This window comes from Herpailurus yagouaroundi, unplaced genomic scaffold (genome assembly GCF_014898765.1).
Source record: "Herpailurus yagouaroundi ecotype Mexico unplaced genomic scaffold, PumYag 160, whole genome shotgun sequence".
Classification (NCBI taxonomy): Eukaryota; Metazoa; Chordata; class Mammalia; order Carnivora; family Felidae; genus Herpailurus; species Herpailurus yagouaroundi.
The window spans coordinates 35915260-35938593 of record NW_024412401.1 but is presented as its reverse complement, the minus strand read 5'-3'; the positions used below and the strand labels follow the sequence as shown (position 1 = coordinate 35938593).

The 23334-nt window shown below is 43.4% G+C and overlaps 1 protein-coding gene across 1 annotated transcript in view; it reads left to right on the top strand.

Annotated features, from left to right (window-relative positions):
• SUSD1 (sushi domain containing 1) overlaps nt 1-23334 on the top strand; it is a 122177-nt gene that overhangs the window by 90549 nt on the left and 8294 nt on the right. The window contains exons 11-14 of the mRNA XM_040481959.1: nt 438-624; nt 11299-11395; nt 15322-15580; nt 20106-20145. Coding sequence (XP_040337893.1) covers nt 438-624; nt 11299-11395; nt 15322-15580; nt 20106-20145 — 583 coding nt within the window. The remainder of the gene's footprint in view (nt 1-437; nt 625-11298; nt 11396-15321; nt 15581-20105; nt 20146-23334) is intronic.

Here is a 23334-nt window from a genome sequence, read left to right as displayed (position 1 = left end):
CCACCCAGAGCCCCGTGTGGGGCTTGAACTCACAAGCCATGAGATCATGACCTGAACCGAAGTCGGATGCTTAACCAACTGAGCCACCTGGACGCCCCTTCATTTTCTTTCTAGGAAAATGTTCTGTGGCTTTGCTCTTGTAGTTTTGCCAGCAGCCTTTCACATTGCGCATTGTATATGTGAGAACGAGACCAAGAAAATTGTTAGTACAGGGGCCTCGGCCTTTCGCACATTTTGATTTAAAGCTATTTTTATTGCACTGATATATCGTGGCGACAGTATTTATGGTATTATGACTCTAATATTTGTTTACTGTTGTATTTCACTTTTTGAAGGAACTTTAGAGTTAAGAGCAAGATTGCTCATGAGAAAAGGTTTGGAGGCATTTGGAGCCTTCCAGGCCAGCCATTCACCTAGTGAACTTTTCTGTGTTTCAGTTCCACATTCAGGGCCAGAGATGGTATCAGAAGGAATTTTCCCAGGAAATAATCTTTAATATCACTACCAGCAGTCAGGCTCCCGAGATGTGCTTGGACCTGCATCCGGGCACCAACTACAGTGTCCACGTCCAGGCTTTGTCTTCTGAATTTCCTGTGGTCCTCTCCCTGACAACCCAGATAACAGGTAAATCTTGAATAACAGCATTTGGATGAACGAAGTCACCACAGAGCCGTAGATGGGCCCAGATAGAGAGAAACACTATTGCTTCCTATCATTAAAGAATGAACTTGAAGATCGAGAGGAAAAAGGGCGTGGAACTGGAGAGACTACTGTAACTGTGACTGTAATATTTTATTCCTTAAAAAGGCAGCTGAAACAAACCATTAATGCGAATTAAATCCGGCTAGCATGTCTATGAATGCTGGTTACATTCCTTCCGGATATTTGAAATAGTTCAAACATTTCATACCTAAAAAGAATTTTCTCTCATTAGTACTGTTTCTCAGTAACATGAGTTAATTGTCATTCTGTTGCAAGTGCCTCAAGAGTCTGTCCTTTCCAGGGAGAAGTGATAGGCAGTCCCACTCTGGTCCCTGGAAAATTCACTTTCCTCTCATTTTCTTGTCTCTCTTCAAATCTGGGAGAGTTGAGCTAAGACTCGGAGTATTGCCTTCTTGTTTCTTACTTCACCGAGCAATTAGAAGTCATCACGGAGGACTTGCCTCTCCCAAGTCTCCCATTGCTACTCTCGTGCAGAACCGTGTGTTCTGTCTTCTCTCTGGTCCCCACTCCTCAGGTGACTGCTCCCCTCAATGGGTGTGTTGGATCCCATCCCTTCCTGCCCAGTCATCATCCCCAGTAGAGAAATCATCCCAGCACTGCACAAGCATGTTGTAGGATCTCCATTTTTAAATGAAAACCGAAGAAACTAAAAAACTCACTTCCTTTGAGCCCGTATTCCCCCCAGCTACTTCTTTCAGCATCCCCTTTACCATAAAACTCCTTGAAAGAAGTGTCTGTTCTATAGACTCCACATCCTTACTTCAGGTACTTCCTTTAACTGTTTCCAAACTGGAGGTGGTTGTCCTGGCCACACTGCTTTACTGAAAGTGTCTCCATCTTGCAAAATCTGCTGCCCAATTTTGTTTTTATTTAATTTTTGTTCCCTTCCCCGCCCACCCCCACCCCCTCCCCCACCATAGCATTTGGCATTCCTGCCTTCTTGAAATACAGTTTCTCTGGGCTTTTAGGTCCTCCTGCCTCACTGGCTGCTCCTTCTCAGTCCTCTTTGCTGGCTCCTCTTTGCTCAGTCCTCTTTTACGGATGCCCTCTCTGCCTGTTCCTCTTCCTTTTTCTTCATTATCTACCCCTTCTGCCCAGCTAAGAATATTGCTTGTATGCCGAGGATTCCCAGATATGTATCCTAGTCCCAGATTCTCCCCTGAGTGCCATGCTCATATATCCAGTCATCTTTTATTTTTTTTATTTTTTATTTAAAAAAAAATTTTTTTTCAACGTTTATTTATTTTTGGGACAGAGAGAGACAGAGCATGAACGGGGGAGGGGCAGAGAGAGAGGGAGACACAGAATCGGAAACAGGCTCCAGGCTCCGAGCCATCAGCCCAGAGCCTGACGCGGGGCTCGAACTCACGGACCACGAGATCGTGACCTGGCTGAAGTCGGACACTTAACCGACTGCGCCACCCAGGCGCCCCTATCCAGTCATCTTTTAAACAACTTCTTGCACACCCAATTGACAAGTCCAAGAGGATTTTGATTTCTCAACTCTTCTCTCACCTTCAAAGCCATTTTCCATCCAGGCTTCCCTATCTTGGTTATTGGCATTCCTGTTCACCTGTTGCTCAGGCGAAAAAGCTTCTACCCTTCCCGACCAACTTCTGCTTTTGTTTCTAAAATATATTTGGAATCCACCCACTTCTCTCCATCTTCACCTTCACCACAAAGCAACCTTATCCAAGTCAGCAACCTCTTGCTTGGACTCCTACACTGACTTTCTTACTGGTCTTTCTGCTTTCACGGGTGCCTGTCAGTCTCCCACCCCTCACCCCCACTCCCAAGTATGGTGAGACCATAACTTTAAAAAGATGGTCTGAGTCTGACTTCTGACTCAGAAGTCAGAGTGATCTTTTAAAAATGCATAGGAGAATGTGTCATCCCCAGCTCAAAACCGTCCAATGAGTTTGCATTAGCATTAGAATAGAATCCACGTTCTTACCATGAAGCACGGAGTCTGGCTCCCTGCCTCCCTGACTACATCTCTGCTCTCTCTGTTTCTCGCTAGCATCTGCTGCCCGCCTGCCTTCTTCGCTGTTCCTCAGATGGGTCAAACCTGTTTGTGCATCCAGGCCTTTCCATTTACTGTTTACTGTTCCTGGTGCACACTCTGCACATGGCTTCTTTATAATCATCCAGGTCTCTGCTCAGATGCCAGTACCTTAGAGAAGCTCTCCCTGCCCGTCCTTTCAAAAATAACCTCCGTCTCCACCCCATCATTCGCTATCCACTTATCCTGTGTGAATTTCATCATAGAACTTGTTTTCAGAACTTGTATTTAAAAAAATTTTTTTAACGTTTATTTATTTTGAGAGAGAGAGAGAAGGGGAGAGAGAGGGAGGGAAGGAGGGAGGGGCAGGCTGCAAGAGCAGGGGAGGAACAGAGAGAGGGGGAGACAGAATCCCAAGCAGGTTCCAGGCCGTCAGTGCAGAGTCCGACGCAGGGCTTGAACCCACAAACCATGAGATCATGACCTGGGCCCAAATCAAGAGTCGGACGCTTCACCGACTAGGCCACCCAGGCACCCCCAGAATTTGTGTTTTTTAGTTTACTTGTTTATTTGCTTTTCCCCGACTAAGCTCCTTGAAGGCAGAGATGTAAAGATAGTGCTGGCACATAGCACAACAAACCCTGAATGGCCATTGCATGGTATTGGCATTGAGGGGATGGCTGGTGAGTTAAGAAAGGCTTTCAAAAAAAAAAAAAAAAAAAAAAGAATTTACTAAGTTTTAGGCTGGAAGGAGAAGTAATGTCCAATTGGGCATCTCTCTGTGGTGACTTAGTCAAATGAATACCTATTTAGTTTCCTGCTCTGTGGTCCTTACCGTGTTTGGCTGGTTTGTACTGCTGATTTAAATCAGTATTTCAAATTTTTTGAGTTGGATAAGGGAGTCTCTTCTTGAGGAGACATTTATTTTAATCTTGTTTTGTAGGCTAACTGTAGCCCCCTTAGCTGAAGCGCCCTGTACTCATGGCCACCAGGGGACACTGTTGAGCTATTTAAGTCCATTGAGACCCTTCAAAAAGTTCTTTGTGACAACGGCTGCATATTTTCCAACTCTACCCTACTTTAAAGAATTTGAAATTTAAAAAAGTGAAAAATTCAAATTGTTATGATCTTTTCAAAAGGTAAAAAACAAAAAACCACCCAAACTCTCTTTTTTTTATAAAAGGGGAAAAAAGAGAGCCTTATGCGTTGATAGGAAGAGAGTATGCCTTGATTGCCTAAGATATGGCTGTGTTTCAATAAAATCCTGAACTTTTCAATCTTACCAGAAGAAATGTGAGGCAAGGGATTTGGGCCTGGAAAACTCAGCAGCTGATTTCCCAGAAGGAAAGTGAATGGAATTTCCCTTCCGAATGCCTTACATTAAACTAAATCTTCCTGATGGGAACAGGATGAAGAGTAGTGCTTTAAATATATCGCTGACCTCAGAGGAGGGTGCAAGTTCTAGGCACGTTGAAGGGCAGAGGAAAGTGTTGGAGTGAGAAAAGGAGAGCGTGTTGGCCTGAGGGGAGCGGGGGAGACCAGGTCCTCTCCCAGGGCTTGTGCCTCAGGGCTGACAGGCTCCCTCAGGTAGAGCCCAGTGAGCTGAATTCCTCGGAAGAGCTCCACTACTTACACTCCTTTTAGGACAGGGTAAAGAGCAAACTCCATCCTTGGTGTAGACCCAGAGTCAGAAGAGCTTTCACACGTTGGTTACACTATTTTCTAGCCAAGTCAGAAAGCTTGTCTTCCCATAGGGAGAGAGAAAAAACCAGAGAAGGGAAAGTGGGGGGCGGGGGAGAGAGAAAACAAATGTGTGTGGAAAGGTTAAGCTAAACCACTTGTGTACACAACACGGTGATAATTTGAGGTTGAATATTTATTGTAGAATCAAGAATGCTGGAGGAGAAAAGGGAAGAAAGGATGTCAAGGAAACCATTCCTTCCCAAGGTGCCCGTTAGTACCAAGGCTGGAAACTAATATGGGAAATTTCCCATCTCTGCCTGCATTCGGGAAAAGAAAAAGAGAATGTACTTTTTTCAGATATTCAGGAAAGCAATCAAAAACATAGGTATGTCCTGAGCATTAGCAGACTGTCCCTTTAATGGAGAGAATGGAGAGGTCTAGTCAGGGTAGCTCTGATTCCCCCACAGGACTAGAAGCCACAGCCCCCCACGTCTGATATCTCCTCTCTTCCTATTGGGTGTCCCCAGAAAGCACTGTACAGGACCAAGTCTGTTGAGTTCTTCTGCCAGAGGCTTCTCGTCCGTGGTTGGCTACCCATAGACTTCCCAAGGACAGTATACCCCTGTGTCCTCTGAGAACCCTATTTCCTTGGGCTGTTTCCAGGGTACCACACTTATTCCTGCTGGTCCCCCTTGCTCCCAGGGGGCAGAAGCTGCAGTAGAGGTCCGGAGAGGGACTGGCCTTCATCCCAGCTGTTCCTGTGTTTGTCCGGACTCTCTGAGAGTCTTTCATGGGCACAAGTTCTTTGACATCTGGGTATGTAATGTTAGACCAGAAGGAAGGTATGGCCCTTCCATACCTCCATGGGCCACCTAGTCTCTCATCCCCCGAACTCTCCCAGCTACTTTCTAGCAGATCTAAATCCCAAACCTCCAAGTGAATGGCTATGTGGGGATGGGTATCTCCCAGTTCCCCTCACTGAAAGCATCCACACCCTGACCTAGGCCCCATGGAGACAAGATGATACACCGCAGAGGAAAATAGGCTGGGTGTGTTATTTTCTTGTATTAGCGTTAGCTTTTACAAAATATGAATGAGAACATTTCTTTACATCAGAAGCCTAAAAACCAGAGTTTCTGTGTGTGGTGGAAGAGTGTGGGAGGGGCATGGGGTGATTTAACAATTTAACCCAGCAAATATTTATTGACTGGTTATGTACAAAGACCTGTGCTAAGTGCTGAAGGGGGGGATGTAAAGATGAAGAGAAGATTGTTCCTTCTCCCCGGAAGGCCAAGTCTCACAACTTCATCGATAGGGGGAATGTAGCCAGCCTTGTAATGGCTGCTGACTTATGGTGCAAGCTACCATTGTTTCTATTGCTGTCAGTTTCAGTTGATCATGCCTCCCCAAGTGTGCAGTGTGATCTGCTGGGGAGGTGCTAAGGATTCAAAAAGAACCAACGTGGTGTCTTTGTATGTATTTATTTATGTGTGTCATTTCCTTGTATTTACTTGAAATTTATAGCATAAAGTTGGGCTTTAGTTTTGGCACAGATTCAATTTTCTTTTCCGTTCTTTTTATTTGTGTTGGTGTGTTTTAGAGGAATTTTAACACATTTTCACTTATATTACTTCCTTTCTCTTACTGATTTTAATAGTTTGCCTACATTAATGATATTAACCTTTTGTTGTACATATTATAACCCACCTCCTGGGTTATTTACTGTTTATTTTTCTTGTCAGTATTCTTTTTTAACATTTTAGACATTTAAAAATTTCATGTAATCAGTTCTATTGATTTTTTATAGTTTCTGCCTCTGGTCATGCCAAGAAAAACCTTTCCCCACCCTGAAATTAGATCAATTCTTATTCTCTAAAATTGTCTAATGCTTCGTCATCTTCTTTTTTTTTTTAAAGTAATCTCTGTGCCCAATGTAGGGTTTGAACTCACAACCCCAAGATCAAGGGTCAAATGCTCTACTGACTGAGCCATCCCTCTGATGCTTCTTGATAGTTTTGCTTTTTGCCTTTAAACTTAGACCCATTTGGAATTGATATATAGTATAAGGCTAAATTTACAGGGTATTTTTTTTCCCTAAATGATAAGCCAGTTTCCCACCACCTTTTTTTTTAAATTTTTACATTATTATTATTTGTTAAATATTTATTTATTTTTTAGAGAGAGCACGAGAGGGAGAGGGGCAGAGAGAGAAACAGACAGAATTAGAGGCAGGCTCCAGGCTCCGAGCTGTCAGCACTGAGCCTGATGCGGGGTTCAAACTCACAAGCCATGAGAATATGACCTGAACTGAAGTCGGACACTTAACCAACTGACCACCCAGGTGTCCCCCATACTACCTTTAGAAAGACTGTCTGTGCCATGCACTATATTCTCATTTATTTGTTTGGATCTCTTTCTAGACTGTCTAGTTTCTTCCATTCCTTTGCTTGTCCTGGGCTTGTACCATACTATTTCAATTATTGTAATTTTATGCTATATTTAATTTTTTATAGGGAAAGTTCTCCTTCACTGCTTTTCTCCTTACTCTCCAGAGTTTTCTCACATGGCAGTCCCCATATTTCCCTTTGTCATTTGCTTCTGGGGCCTTCCCCCATCTTACATACCCAGGGTGGAAGAACTACACTCTCCAGCCCAGACATGGCCCATTTCTGGCCTTGGGTCTGATTTGATTTAATTCAGTAATGAGGCTAATGTAAAGAAAAGCACATCTACCCAGAACAGCAGCTGGGGCCGGGGGGTGGGGTGGGGCGCGGGACTGGGAATAGCACCTCGGAAAACATGGCTGGAAGTTAAGATTATTTAACCTTGAAATGAGGCAAGCAACTCGCCTAATGAAGTTCAAGCTTTTACATGAGTGAAAAAAAAGTAGCCTATTTAAAATAGAAGGTGGGGAAGGTCTTGGAACAGAAAGCAGTCTGGAAGTCACATGTGGATGGAATTGGCCGGATGGCAGTGGCACATTTAGAACTAACTGCAGGCATGAAACTAGCAAAGGGCAGTGTAGCATGAAACAGTCAGGAGTGGCTTTCCAGCTCCTTCTGTGGGCCTGCCTTCTCCCAGCTGAGCTAGCACTTTGTTCTGCTTGTACCGAGGACGGGCAAAACTGGGCAGTCTTAAGAGGTGAACCAAAAGACTAGAGTAACTGGAATTATTAATCAGAGAAGAGCAAACAGAGGAAAAATTTAAAAGAGCCCGAGGAAGGTTCTCAGAGAGTGAACAGTTCATCCCCCTCTGGGCTGAAAACAGGAAATGTGTGATAAAAAGCACTTGCTTTACTGTGACAACAGGACATCACAAATGAAAGGGCATTTCAATGTTAGCGTGAAGGGCCGAGGGCAGAAATTCTCAGACTGGAAGGGGCACATTACCCTGGAGGACCTGGCCAAGGCTTTTCAAACCTCAGCCTCCTCTCCCCATTGCGGCTGCGGGAACCTGGTGGTCGTCTTCCTCAGGGGCGTGAGTTTCGGAATCTCTTTGGAACACACACCTCTTGGAAACAGCGTAGACCTCCAAGGCCTTTTGTGAGACCCTGACTGTGTAAGCAGGGGCTGTTCCAGGTCACCTTCCAGGGTCCCTAGCAATTCCACAGGCTTATGGAAATGTAATTTATGTGGCCATATCTAGGTGACTTTGGAAGGAATTCTAGATTTAGCACTGTTTAATAAAAGTTACTGGGGCTCTCACTCTTCCACTTGGTATCAGATGCCTGGGGATCCTAGTGGTCGGTGCTGAGGTGCATTTACCCCATCACCCCGGGGAGCTACCGACGGCTGACTGTGAAGCACCACCACAGTTTGCTCCTGTCTGGACCTGCATTCTAACTGCCGGCTGGACAATTCCACAAGCATGTCAGTGAGCTGCTTCTGAACTTCTCTTCCAGACCTTGCATGACATCACTGCTGACTCAGTTGTCAAAACCAAAGCCCAGATTCTTCCCTCTTCCTTATCTTCCACCAACCACGTTCTGTTTTCTCTTTCCCTGAGTGTCTCTTCCACCTGCCCCCTCTTCTCCATTCTCAGTGCTGTCACTTGCTTCAGACCTCAGGCACATCTTAACAAGGTTTTGGACAACTGGTACTTTGGTTCTTTTTCAATTCCTCCTTCAACCAGCTGTCTACATTGTATTTCTTTTTTTTTTTTTTTTTTTTTTTTAACATTTACTTGCTTTGAGAGAGATAGAGACAGCACAAGTGGGGGAGGGGAAGAGAGAGAGGGAGACAGAGAATCCCAAGCAGGCTCTGCACTGTCAGTGTGGAGCCCAACACGAGGGCTTGAACTCAGGAAACCCATGAGATATGACCAGAGTTGAAACCAAGAGTCAGATGTTTAACTGACTGAGCTACCCAGGTGCCCTAATATTTCTTTTTTTTTTTTTTAATATTTATTTATTTATTTATTTATTTATTTATTTATTTATTTATTTATTTATTTTGGGGGAGAGACAGACCATGAGCAGGGGAGGGGCAGAGGGAGAGAGAGAATCCCAAGTAGGCTCCACCTTCAGCTCAGAGCCTGACTCGGGGCTTGATCTCACAACTCTGAGATCATGACCTGAGGTGAAGTCAGGAGTTGGATGCTTAACCATCTGAGGCACTCAGCTGCCCCTAAATGGTCTTTCTAAAATACACATCTGCTAAGAAATCTGTAAATGACTTCATTCTATTGCCAGGACCTCAGATCTGACCTCTACCCACACCTCCCACTTTGTTGCCTACCAGACCGGGGCTCAACCTTTCAGCTACGCTGGTGGGGCTGCAGTTCTGTCTCTGCCCTCTCTCCCACCTCCTGCCCCTGTATACATGTATTTCTGCATTCTGTGGTCTCGGCGCCCCCTGCCCTTGTTCAGGTGTCCTTCCTCTGCACCTTCTACAACACCCTGTGTATAACTTTCTCATGGTTCTGAGCACTGCCTGTTTCTGAAACCATCTCCACTATTAGAGTCTGAACTCCTGGAGAGCAGAAACTGTGTCTTCCATGGCTTTTTCTTCCAGCCTCCCATGGTATGTGATGTATAAAGGTAGCTAATAAAGGTGTTGATTGATGATGTATAAATGACATATTTGTTAGAGCTTTTTTTTTTAAATTTTTTTTTTAAACGTTTATTTATTTTTGAGACAGAGAGAGACAGAGCATGAACAGGGGAGGGGCAGAGAGAGAGGGAGACACAGAATCTGAAACAGTCTCCAGGCTCTGAGCTGTCAGCACAGAGCCCGACATGGGGCTCGACCTCACGGACTGTGAGATCATGACCTGAGCCGAAGTCGGACGCTTAACCGATCAAGCCACCCAGGCACCCTGTTAGAGCTTTTTTCAATTGGGGAATGATTGGCATACAAGTTATATTAGTTTCAGGTATACAACATAATAATTTGATATTTATATACATTATGAAATGGTCACCACAATAAATCCAGTCACCATCTGTCACCATACAGAGTTGCTACAATATTATTGACTGTATTCCTTATGCTGTACATTACATTCCCATGTCTTATTTATTTTATAACTAGAATATTGTACCTCTTAATCCCTTTCTCTTATTTTGTCTACCCCCCAAATCCCCTTCCCTCTGGCAACTATCATATTTTATTTTTTTAAGTTTATTTTTAAGAGAAAGAGAGAGAGACAGAGTGCAAGCAGGGGAGGGGCAGAGAGAGAGGGAGACACAGAATCTGAAGCAGGCTCCAGGCTTCAAGATGTCAGCGCAGAACCCAATGTCTTGAACTCGTGAACTGTGAGATCATGACCTGAGCCAAAGTCGGACGCTTAACTGACTGAACCATCCAGGTGCCCCTCATGATAGTGCTTTAAAATCTATCTAGGAAGGTCTAAGTTTTTATTATAATTTGGATTGGAATTTTCTACCCCAAGTCTATTTTCTGATTGGGTAAATAGAGTCTTGAGTGTTTATTTTGGCCTCCTACTCCTCACTTTCACTGTAACAGAGTTCTAGGCCAGGGTTGGGAGGGGGGGCATTCATATTTTATTCTTTGTCTTTCTTCCTTTCTCCCTCTATAAATCTCATCCACTTGATAGCAGTGTTGAGAAGATCATATGAGATGAGGCCTGTGCAGAAAACAGCTAGTACATTTAGTTAGTGCCCAGTGCATCTCAGCTGTGTTACCCACAAGGCACAATGGCGGCCGCTGCCTTCATACTGTGAATGTAGCTATCAGTTAGATACTAGAACACTGGTGTCAGCCAACATAGTCCCCTCCCAGTGGAAAGTCTATTTGGGAAACCTGGTTGCTGGAGAGAACAAAAGAAGGACAGAATGTTCTGTGATTGGGAAGGATCTAGAAGTCTGATATGCTGGTTTTCCCCAGCATATCTGGAACCTGTCCACCAAGTTAACTGTAAGGCCCACTGTATCCACCCTGTCAGCACTGGGGAATTGCTTATTTTTTTTTTAAACTTTATTGTGGTAAAATATATAACATAAAATGTACCATTGTAACTATTTTCTGGCACAGAATTAAGTACATTCATGATATTGTAAATCATCACCACTATCTATTTCTACAATCTTTTCATCACCCCAGACAGAAATTCTGTTGATCATTACACAATTAACTCCCCCTTGCCTACCCACCCCTCAGTCCTTAGCAACTTCCAATCTACTTCTGCTTCTATGAATTTGTCTGTTCTAGATATTGCATGTAGGAGGGATCATACAATGTCTTTCTAAGTCTGGCTTATTTCATTTAGTGTCATGTTTTCAAGATTCATCCGTGTTATAGCATATGTCAGAAAATGCTCATCAGTCCTTACATTTGAACTTTCCTTTTGATGGCCCCCATTAAGACCACTTTGGTCATGCTTCCATTTGTTCTGATCACACCCTTTTCCTCTTTTCGACTTGTTTTTAGAGCCTCCCCTTCCAGAAGTAGACTTTGTCACAGTGCATGGAAAGCCTCTACCACATCTGAGACTGAGGAAAGCCAAGGAGAAAAATGGACCGATCAGGTGAGCAGTACCCCCTTCTCCATGGTTGTCCAGGGATCCTCATAGAGTTTTGGAAACTTTGGTTTAATTGAGGAGATCTCTCTTTAGGTGCTGCACTCAAATTATTGGGGCAGTATAGGCAGGGCCTCTTATTCATTTATTGTTTTAAACTTTTTTTTTTTTAAGTTTGTTTTATTTTGAGAGAGAGAGTGAGTGCATGGGAGGGGCAGAGAGTGAGAAAGAGGGAAAGAGAGAATCTCCATATTGTCAGTATGGAGCCAGATGTGGGGCTTGAACTCACGAACTGATCATGTCCTGAGCTTAAACCAAGAGTCGGCCATGCAGGTGCCCCGGGGCCTTTTATTTTTGATTCCTTGGGCACAGACTGGGTCTTTAACTCCAACCAGGGCCCTTCCAAATGAATAGAGAGACTTCTAAGGAGCCAGAAACAAGCATTTGGGCAGCTTAGCTCAATAATTAAATCCATTCCTTTGGTCAGTGGACAAGCATTGGATGAGTGTGACGTATCAGGTGTGATCCTTTGCACTCATATCTTCACATACATCTCTTCGTGATGATGGATCAAGAGCATCATTTCATTTACCAAAGACAGAGTATGTTTTTCTTTATTTAAGGATGATCTTTGGGTATGGGTAGTGGCTTCTGAAAGGGTCATTTGGATAACTCTCTTAATTCAACCACATATTGAGTTAAGGGCAAGGCACTGGGTAGTTAATAACTGCTTCTGTGATTCCAGATTGCATTAGGATGGAATTAATCCACCTCAGTTGGAGAACTACATTGTCTTCCATTAGGCATTTTATTTAGAGGGTCATGGTTGGATTAAGAAAGTAGAATTATTCCCTTTTTTTTTTTTTTAAGAAAGGAAGATAGAGGTTTCCCTGGAGAGATAAGCAACTCTCTCACAGGAATAAGGCAAGGACGTGGCAATAACCTTGCCATCCTTGACCTAACCTTCATTGTCTTATGTCAGTCTTGACCTGTTAGTCTAATGACCCTTCAATACAATCAAGGTGAAAATAAATGTGAGATATTATAAAGTTAAAAGAAAGTCTGGATCTATTATTTGTGTATCCATTTATCTTTATTTTTTTTATTAAAAAAATTTTTTTTAATGTTTATTTATTTTTGAGACAGAGACAGACAGAGCGTGAGTGGGGGAGGGGCAGAGAGAGAGGGAGACACAGAATCCGAAACAGGCTCCAGGCTCCGAACTGTCAGCACAGAGCCCGATGCGGGGCTTGAACCCACGAACCATGAGATCATGACCTGAGCTGAAGTCGGACGCTTAACCGACTGAGCCACCCAGGCGCCCCCATTTATCTTTATTTTTAAAAAATGTTTATTAATTTATTTTGAGAGAGAGAGTGAGTGTGACTGGGAGAGGGGCAGAGAGAGAGGGAGACAGAGAATCCCAAGCAGGCTCTACACAGCCAGCGCAGAGCCTGATGTAGGGCTCAAACCCACAAACTGTGAGATCATGACCTGAACCAAGATCAAGAGTTGGTTGCTTAACTGACTGAGCCACCCAGGTGTCCCAATCTGTGTGTCCATATATAATGAAACTTAGGCTTTTCCTGTCTTTCCATTAGTTTAAGTGCAGCAAATTCTTAAAGGTCTTTCCTGGGATGGCTATTGCCCACATTGTTCTGTTTCTGACAAGTTACTGGAAGGCACTGCAATTCTGTTGCTATAAGGAGAACAGAAGTTATGATATCACTGTCTGAGAGAACTTGCAAGAGTAAATGTGATATGTAGGCCAAATAGTTACGTAAGGCAAAAAGAAAAGCCAAATGACAGTCTATCTTTGTGGCTAATGTGCTCTCCAGTGCCTCCAAAACAGGAAGTGGAGATCTGTGAGTCATTCAAGGGGGGAGGGGGGGTGACGGTGAGAAAGAGGGGAGAAGTCTTTCCAGAACAGTCATGTTCCAAACAGCCACAACTGCTTCCCTAACGTCATCAGGGTTAATTACCAGAAGGCAAGTGGGGTGATTTCCTCTCCCTGAGTACCTGGTTTGAGCTGGGGCAGCAGCTTTGCCAGTGTGTGAGACAGGCCTGAGTCTGCTTTGTGCATCATTGGGGGTAGGGTAGTGGCTTGGGGCACTTGGTGGAGCTGGGCTCTGGGACCATGGCTGCCTCCTTAGCTTGGTGATCTTGGACAGATGATACAGCCTGTTCCCGGGTTCTCTTAATGCTAGTGTCTCCCACACTTGCCAACTTCTAGAAATCACCTAGGGGTGCTTTATCAGCAGTGCAAATTCTCGCACTTGGCTCTTGGAGATTTTGGTTCAGTAGGTCTGGGATAGGGGCTGGAAATTTGTATAATTATCAAGCAACTCAGCTGATTATGATCATGCTAACTGGGGAAGACTGCTTTATGCCCCATGACTGGTGCCTCTAATGGGCAATGTCCAGAACCAAAGGTATGCCTTGAACTTGCACTTGAACACCACTATCTACATGGAAAGACAAGGTGGATTTGAAGAGGAGCTTGTGGGCAGCATGGAGCTGCCGCACTATTTACTTTCTTACCTGCAGCCATGATTCGTAGGAATATCTTCAGGTCTCCAGGAAACTGTGTTGTTACAAGTGTTCCCTTGTAGGGAGTGGATTCTTAGTAAATGTTTACAGTGGTGGTGATGACAGCTCACTGCCCTGCAGGCTTTACTTTGTACCTTTTGGAGAAAGAAAGCCCTTTGCTGGAAAGTGAGCCCAGACTTTGTGGAAATCAGGACTCTGGGACACCTAGGGTTTTTGGGGTGGAGATTTTCCAAGTCCAACACCTACTATGGTGGGGGGCTCCCTTTTCTTAACGTAGTGACCCATGGACTTTTAGGAAGGAAGAGGTAGGGCGTTTAGGAATGTGGAGCAGGTAGTGTATATTTATTGGTAAAATAGATCATGTGGCCTAATGGTTTGGAAATGACCCCAATCATATTCGGTACTGATGCATATTTTTCCTCTTTACTGAAATTTCAACTCAAGAAATGTTAGTGGGGAGTCAATCACAGCCAAAGAACTGTGTAAGGATTTGCAAGGATATAAGTGTCAATCATTTAAATCCCTGCTCTTAAGCCTGATCGGGAAAGCAGGTGTTCAGACATGTGCTATACTAGAGGCAGGAGATAAGGACTGAAGAGATGGGAACAAAAAAGAAGTCGTGATTCATTCTCAGTGCGTTTTTATGCTGACACCTCCTTTCACCGACAGGTTTTGAATTTGGTGGGATAAACCATAATAAACACACACAAAAGGAGAGTAGATTGCTGGTGTGCCTCTTTGTCCACACTTAGGGAACAGTTCCACAATGCACATATGACATTGTCCCTTTCAGTCTATTTCAGGATATTGTCAGGCTGGACTAACTCATGGTGACTTTGCACTCCTTCCTTCTCATTTATTTCACATGAACTTTGGTATCAGTCTGTGAACCGGAGGGAATGCCGATCACATGAGTTCCGTTTCAGGTTGCCATGTGATTAGAGCCTTTTTGCAGACTTAGCCCATTAACTCTTGTAGGCGGCCAGCCTCCATGTGACTACTGAACCCTTGGCCCAGCTGGGCTTTATTTGCCCACGTGGAGAGCATTGATTAGATCGGCTTTATGGCATGCACACTCAGGGCGGCCATACTTGTAACAACTTCTCCCAGCTCTAGAGGATGTACTTGGCGTCCATCCTCAGCGAGAACTTGAGATCCCTCACCCCATGTCATGTGGCGTTAGCAGTACAGGTTCAAACTGAAGTGCCCTACCTGTTGGAGCCATCAGACTGTCGATCCGCTGTGGGCACGGACTTTTTCTTGTGCAGTGTTGTATGTGCCTCTAGTGCCTAGAGGAGTGTTTCTCTCATAGCAGGTGCTCAATAAATATGAATAAATAAATGAATGAAGCAAGGGTCTGATAGACATTTTCTTTTTATTTCCAGTTCCTACCAGGTGTTGGTGCTTCCCCTGGCCCTCCAAAGCACGTTTTTTTGTGATTCTGAAGGGGCTACCTCATTCTTTAGCAACACCTCTAATGCCAGTGGATATGTGGCTGCGGAACTACTGGCCAAAGATGTCCCAGATGATGCCATGGAGATATCTATTGGGGACAGGCTGTACTATGGGAAATACTATAATGCACCTTTGAGAAAAGGGAATGATTACTGCATTATATTACGAATCACAAGTGAATGGAATAAGGTATATACTTCTTTAAAAACTCTTGTGACTTCTCTGTTTTCTTTTTCATGTGAAAGTTAAATGTTTGGACATTTGTTTTCCTGGTATTGGAGATGGACACTGCATGTAATAACCATAAAAATGTGTTGACTACTTTGCCTTTATAAATGACGGGCAGGTGAAACCTTTAAGGAGGTTGATGCTCTGAACTTCCTGTAGGACCTGGCTGGATTTATGCTTGGACTGACCTAGTTTTGGTTCTTCCTCTTAAGCTGCAGGAATGCCCTCATCCTACTGCACTGCTGAAGCCTTAGTTAGAAAGGAACATCTAGATTTCCCTGTCACTTCCTTGTACTCCTGCCAAGCTGCCGCCTCCCCTCACTCTGTCTTGGAAGCAGGAAGGAGAGGCAGATTAACGTCAGCACTGCCCTATTTTCTCCTTCCATTGCTTCCTCGGCCATACCCACCTCTCCTCATCCTTAGAAAGACTATGTTATTCCAGTGGTGGTTCTTTCATGAGACCTAGAACTATGTAGTCATTGTATAATGAATAAATCTAGTGAGTTGGATAGGCAGAAAGCAGGAGCTGGATCAGTGGGTCGGGGTAGAAGTTCTCCTGGAAGAGCCATTGTGATGGGTTGTCCCAGGAGAACTCGAAGAGTGGGATAAACTCACATAGATTGGTGATGGAAATTAGAAAAACATTGTATTAATATTATTAGAAACATCTCCTTTTTAAAAAGGTTTTTAATGTTTAATTTTGAGAGAGAAAGTGTGAGTGGAGGAAGGGTGCAGAGAGAGAGAGAGAAAGAGAGAATCCATAGCAGGCTCGTTGCTGTCAGTGCAAAGCCCAATGTGGGGCTCAAACCCACTAACAGTGAGATTATGCCCTGAGCTGAAGCTGTCTGTTCAACCAACTGAGCTGCCCAGGCACCTCAATAGAAATATCTCTTGACTAATGCATCTGAGCCACCTGGACTATAAGGTTCATCACATACTTACGATCAAGACACACTCTATTTTTTTAATTAGAAAAAATATTTTAAGGTTTAGTTTTGAGAGAGAGAGACAAAGTGTGAGCAGGGGAGGGGCAGAGAGAGAGGGAGACACAGAATCTGAAGAAGGCTCCAAGCTATGAGCTGTCAACACAGAGTCTGATGTGGGGCTCGAACCCACAAACTGTGAGATCATGACCTGAGCTGAAGTCGGATGCTTAACTGACTGTGCCCCAATTTTTTTTTTTTAATTGAGAGAGTGCACATGCATGAGCATGAGTGGGGAAGAGGGCAGAGGGAGAGAGAATCTCAAGCAGGCTCCATGCCCAGTGGGAACCAGATCTCACCACGGTGGAATCATGACCTGAGCTGAAGTCGGACTCTCAACCGACTGAGCCACCCAGGCACCCCATCCTCCCTTTTTAACATTCTACTGTATGTATGCACCACATTTTAGCCATTCATCTGTGGATAGATGCTTGGGTTGCTTCCATCTTTGAGCTATTTTGAATAAGGCTGCTATGAACATGCTGTACAAATATCTCCTTTGAGTCCTTGCTCTCCATTTTTTCGGCATTGACCCAGAGTTGGAATCATTGGGTCATATGGTAATTATCTTTGTATTTTTTTGAAGAACTGCCACACAGCAGTGGCACCATATTACATTCTCACCGACAGTACACAATTATTCCATTTTCTCTACATCCTCCCCAAGAACTGCTGTTTTCTGTTTTGATAATGGCCCTCCTAATGGATGTGGGGTGGTGTCTCATTGTGGTTTGGGCTTCTGTTTTTCTAATGATTAGCGATGTTGAGCATCTTTTCAAAATGCTTTTGACAACTTTTATATCTTCTTTGGGGAAATGGTTATTCAAGTCATTTGCCCATTTTTTTTAATGTTTACTTTTTGAGAGGGCACACATGCACACACGTGTGTGAGCAGGAGAGGGGCAGAGAGAGAGGGGGGACAGAGGATCAAAAGTGGGCTCTGTGCTGACAGCAGAGAGCCCAACTCAGGGTTCAAACCCACAAACTGAACCATGAGATCATGACCTGAGCCAAACTTGGATGCTCAACCAACTGCGTCACCCATATGCCTCCCTTTACCCATTTTTGAAAAAGGTTATTTCTTTGTTGTTGGGTTTTAGGAGTTCTCTATATATTCTGGATATTAATCCTTTATGAGATTTGCAATGTGCAAATATTTTCTACCATTCCATGGATGGCCTTTTTACTCTGTCGTAAGTGCCCTTTGATGCACAAAAGTTCTTAATGTTATAAGCTTCTTTTTTTTATTCCAGTATAATTAATACACAGTGTTACATTTCAAGTGTACAATATAGTGATTCAACAATTCAGTGCATTATTCAGTGCTCATCATGATAAATGAACTCAGTATTTCATTTATTTATTTCATTTATTCACCCATTTATTTCACCCACCCACCAACCCTTGGGCATCAACCAGTTTGTTCTCTGTATTTAGAAGTTTTTTTCCTCTTTGTCTCTTCTCTGCCTCATTTCACTTAGCATTATACTCTCTAGATCCCTCTATATTGTTGCAAATGGCAAGTTGTCATTCTTTTTTATGGCTGAGCACCACACACACACACACACACACACACACACACACACCCCTTTATCCATTCATCTATTGATGGACACTTGAATTGCTTCCATATCTTGCTTATTGTATATAGTGCTGCAATAAACATAGGGGTGCATGTATTTTTTTCAATTCAGTTTTCATATGCTTTGGGTAAATACCCAATAGTGGCATTACTGGATCATGTGGTAGTTCTATTTTTAATTTTTTGAGGGCCCTCCGTACAGTTTTCCACAGTGGCCACGCCAGTTTGCATCCTGCTAACAGTGCATGAGTGTGCTTTTTTCTCCACATCCTCAAAAGATCTTAATTTTGATGAAGTCAAGTTTGTCTATTTTTTCTTTTGTTGCCCATGCCTTTGGTGTCACATCCAAGAAATCATTGCTAAATCCAATTGTTAAAAAGATCTGTATATCTTCTTTGGCACCATTTGTCAAAAATATTTCCTTTACCCATTGAATGTTCTTGGCCGCCCTTGTTGAAAATTATTTGATATGTATGCAAGAGCTTCTTTTTGGGCTCTCTATTCTGTATTGGTCTATGTGTCTGTCTTTATGCCAGCACCACACAGTTTTGATTACTATAGCTTTGGAGTAAAATTTGAAACCAGGAAGTGTTTTCCAGTTCTCCCAGTTCTCTGTCTATCTGTCCCAGTAACTAGCACCACCATGCACCCAGTTGCTAAGATAGAAATGGAGGAATAATTCTTGCCTCCTGCCTCCTTATCTTCTTGTCTAGTGCATCATCAGATCCTATCTATTCTATCACCGTAATGCTGTGTAAAATCATCCTTTTCTCTCCTTCCTCATTAACACTGTTTAGCCTTTGACATCTCTTGCCTGAACATCAAATTTTCTAACTCATCTTCCTGTCTCTTATTCTGTCTCTTTGATCCATATAACTTCCAGAATGAGTTTTGTAAAGTGTAAATCTGGTCATGACACTCTGTTTTAATGAGCTCCCTTCTTCACCTGGCCCCACCAATTTCTCTCCTTTAATATACTCCATTCCCAAGTACCTGCCTTACTGGTTATTAAGGTTAGATCCCTTTCACTGGTTATTATTGGATATTATTTTCCACTAGATGCACTTGGCATCAAGGCAGAATTAGTCACATTCAAAAGCTTATGGCCATTTTGAGCTTTCCCCAGAATTTGTCAGTGTAAATATATTTTTTCAATTTTTAAGAAAACCAGATTGCCCAAGGTTGTCACTTGAAAGAGAATTTCCTTTTGAACTTAGAGGGATCCTTCTCTAACCCCTGCTATTTAGTTTCCTCTGGGGAATGTTTTGCAGAGTAATCCCAGCCATTCCTAACAGACAAATATGCACATAATAACTGGGGGAGAAGAGAAGGTATTTCATTCCAATGAGTTTGTGGGTCTCCTCTACCATGGATGAGCTTTCATATGTTATTACTATTGTTGTTGTTGTTATTTTGTTCTCTTTCTGGCCCTTGGCTACTGTTTGGGTAACTGAGGCAGCCGGGTAAGTATTCTCTAGAGAGGTGAAGTATTATTATATGCCAAGGCTTCTCATAGCCTAGCCTATCACATGCATCACTATCTTGCTGAACTGGATGTGACCTCGGAATCTTTCTCAACAGAGTTCACAGGCAGTCAATGCCAGTTGCTCAGAGCTGGCCAGGGGAATGAAACTCATTGCCATTTCTGTCCTTTACCCATAGTGTGGACTTTGTGAGATCTTTTGAGAAGCTATAGAATTGATCCCCAGGGTCACTTCTGTCCCTGCTACCTATGCCAGTCCCTCGAATACTTAGTAGTCACATGGCTAAGGTATACTATGTTAGAGCTAGAAGAGGCCTTAAAGATATTTTCATCCAAATTAAGAGAAGTAGAACATTAAATTTTCTTGGCTAAAATGTATTATTTAAACTGATGTCATGTGCTGCCTAGTTAAACGTGTTGTTGTGTTTTCCTTTATAGGTGAGAAGATGCTCCTGTGCAGTTTGGGCTCACGTGAAAGGTAAAACCATTTTCTGCTTAAGCATCCTGTCCTTATTTCTCCCCTCCAGCCTGCAGCATCGAGTTATGTTAATGAGATTTCTTTTTAAATTGTTAAAGGTGACAGAAACCCATCTCATACTAGTTTAAGCAAAAAGCCATAGCTGAAAAGGATGGGGGTGGGGAGCTTGTGGGCCCAAACCCACAAGGGCACCAGGACTCCAGAAACTGACACTTGGGACTTGACACCAGGAGTGGCACACTCTGCCTCTGTCTCTGCTGTTTCTTTTCTTTCTTTCTTTCTTTCTTTCTTTCTTTCTTTCTTTCTTTCTTTTTTTTTTTTAACATTTATTCATTTTTGAGAGACAGAGCACAAGCAAGGAAGGGGCAGAGAGAGAAGGAGACATAGAATCTAAAGTAGGCTTCAGGCTCTGAGCTGTCAGCACAGAGTTCCACGCGGGGCTCGAACTCGTGAACTGTGAGATCATGACCTGAGCCAAAGTTGGACGCTTAACTGACTGAGCCACCCAGGCACCCCTCTGCTTTCTGTTTCTAAGGATGGGTTGGCTTCATTTTCTTCTACAGTAAGCCATGCGATGGAGAGGGATGGGCACCAGCTGCCCAGTTTAGCAACTCCAGTGGGAACAGAAAGTTTTTCAATTCAGGGGAAGAACCCTTTCTCCTAGATTAAGTGCCTGTCCGTGGGATGACTGGTACCACCTCCTAGAGTACTATGTACTATGAACAGCCTACCTTGGGTTTTGGGCTTATTCATGTGGCTGGTTGGGGGCAGATCAGTGTGATTGACATGGACAGCGACACTCGGATTGCACTGAGAGGTGGACACGATCCCCATCAGGAAAAGAGGCACACAGAAACATGTTGACAGACCAATACAAAGAGCAAAACAGTCCACTGCTTTGAGCCATTTAGCTGCTTCGCATGCGCACACACTTATATGCATACTTTTAAGAAAAACCCCCTCCACGATGGAAGAATTATCCTCTATACAACCACAAGTAGAACTCTATTGGACGACAACTGTGTGTGGGTCTGTTACTGCATCCAGCTCCAAGACCAGGATTCCTGAGGATGGTCCATCCCTCTTGATGAAATCCAGGGGGACCTCTCACGATCTGTTAGCAATCTATGACTAAATGCCCAATGTAAGCATCCTCAAACCGCAGTTTATAATGTGAAAGGGGAAACTGAATAAGCGCAATAAGCACTTTCATTTAGAAAGGAGGAAAAGATAAAAGGCTGTGCAGTGGTCAGGGCACCCATAACAGCGACCACATCCTGCTGGATGGGAAAAACTGGCATCCCCTGCCCTGGCAGCAGAGTGAGCCGCCTGGTCGGTTAGATGGGCTGCCTCAGTCTTTTCCTGGGTCTGCCCGATGGGAGAGTGAGTACCCTTGTCCCTTTCCTCCAGAGCTGTACAGACACAAGAGATGTAGCAGCTGGGTGCTGTGTAGCTTAAACCTTCTTCCTCCCACGGGCAGTTGTCCAGGTGGGAGAACTGCCTCAGGGCTTGAGCAATCACAGCTCCTTGGTTGCCAGACTTGGGATTTCCCTGGCAGTACATTTCTTTAAACCAACAGGCAGCCAGCCAGTGGATTTTGATTCCTAGGAATTCCATTAGTTTGTTGCTTAATACCAGAAATCCTGTCAAGTTTATGACCTTTGTATCTGGACCTTTTTTCTTTGCAGTTTATGAGTCCTAGCAACACCCTGAGGAATTTTGCTCTTAGCTTGGAGTATCAGTTTAACCCCTTGCATCCTGTCTGTTACCTCAGAGCAGCATAAAACAATAGGCTGGGGTGGTAAGGAAGTGCCTGCAGAACTCTGCTTCCAGGAGGACTCCAGCTCGGGGCACTTCACAATGGGGGATTTGTTACCTTGTCAGTAGAGGGTGCTTAGCAGGAAATGATGGGAAGGGACCTGGAGAATTAGACTTCCTTCATTTGTCTGCTTGTCTTCTAATCTTATTTCCCATCTTTTTAATCTCTACTGACACCAACTTCAAAAAGAGCAGAGGACATGGATTTTCTACTGGGCAAGGCGCATTACTAGACCATTGGATTGTGGTTGCCAGGCAGTGAGGGTCTTTGTGCCCCACCCCCCTCTACTCTCTTGAGATATAATTTACATATAACATTGAATTTAAGGTGGTGACTTGATCTATATTGCAAAATGATTACCACAATGAGGTTAGTTAACAACACCTCCATCAGCTCACATGATTACCATGTATATTTGTGTTATGTGTGAACATTTAAGATCTACTCTCTCGGCAGCTTTCAAGTATTTAATACAGTATTGTTAATTATAGTTGCCATTTGTACATTAGATCCCTAGTACTTATTCATTTTATAACTGAAAGTTTGTACTCTGGCCAACATCACCCCATTTCTCCCCACCCCCCTGACCCTGGCAACTACCATTCTACTCTCTACTTCTATGAGTTCTCCCTTTTTAGATTTCACATATAAATATGATCGTATAATATTTGTCTTTCTATGTCTGACTTATCTCACTTAGCATAATTAGTGAGGGTCTTTCTTTACAAAGATGTGTGTTGTTACACTTCTGTGTGTAGATGGGCTAAGCTCCCTGTCTTGGAATTATTTTTTTATTTTATTTTTTTTAATTTACATCCAAATTAGTGTATAGTGCAACAATGATTTCAAGAGTAGATTCCTTAATGCCCCTTACCCATTTAGCCCATCCCCCCTCCCACAACCCCTCTAGCAACCCTCAGTTTGTTCTCCATATTTATGAATCTCTTATGCTTTGTCCCCCTCCCTGTTTTTATGTTATTTTTGTTTCCCTTCCCTTATGTTCATCTGTTTTCTCTCTTAAAGTCCTCATATGAGTGAAGTCATATGATTTTTGTCTTTCTCTGACTGACTAATTTCACTTTGCTTAACACCCTCCAGTTCCATCCACGTAGTTGCAAATGGCAAGATTTCATTCTTTTTGATTGCCGAGTAATACTCCACTGTGTGTGTGTGTGTGTGTGTGTGTGTGTGTGTGTGTGTGTGTATATACACACACATACCACATCTTCTTTATCCATTCATCCATCGTTGGACATTTGGGCTCTTTCCATACTTTGGCTATTGTTGATAGCACTGCTATAAACATTGGGGTGCATGTGTCCCTTCGAAACAGCATACCTGTATCCCTTGGATAAATACCTAGTAGTGCA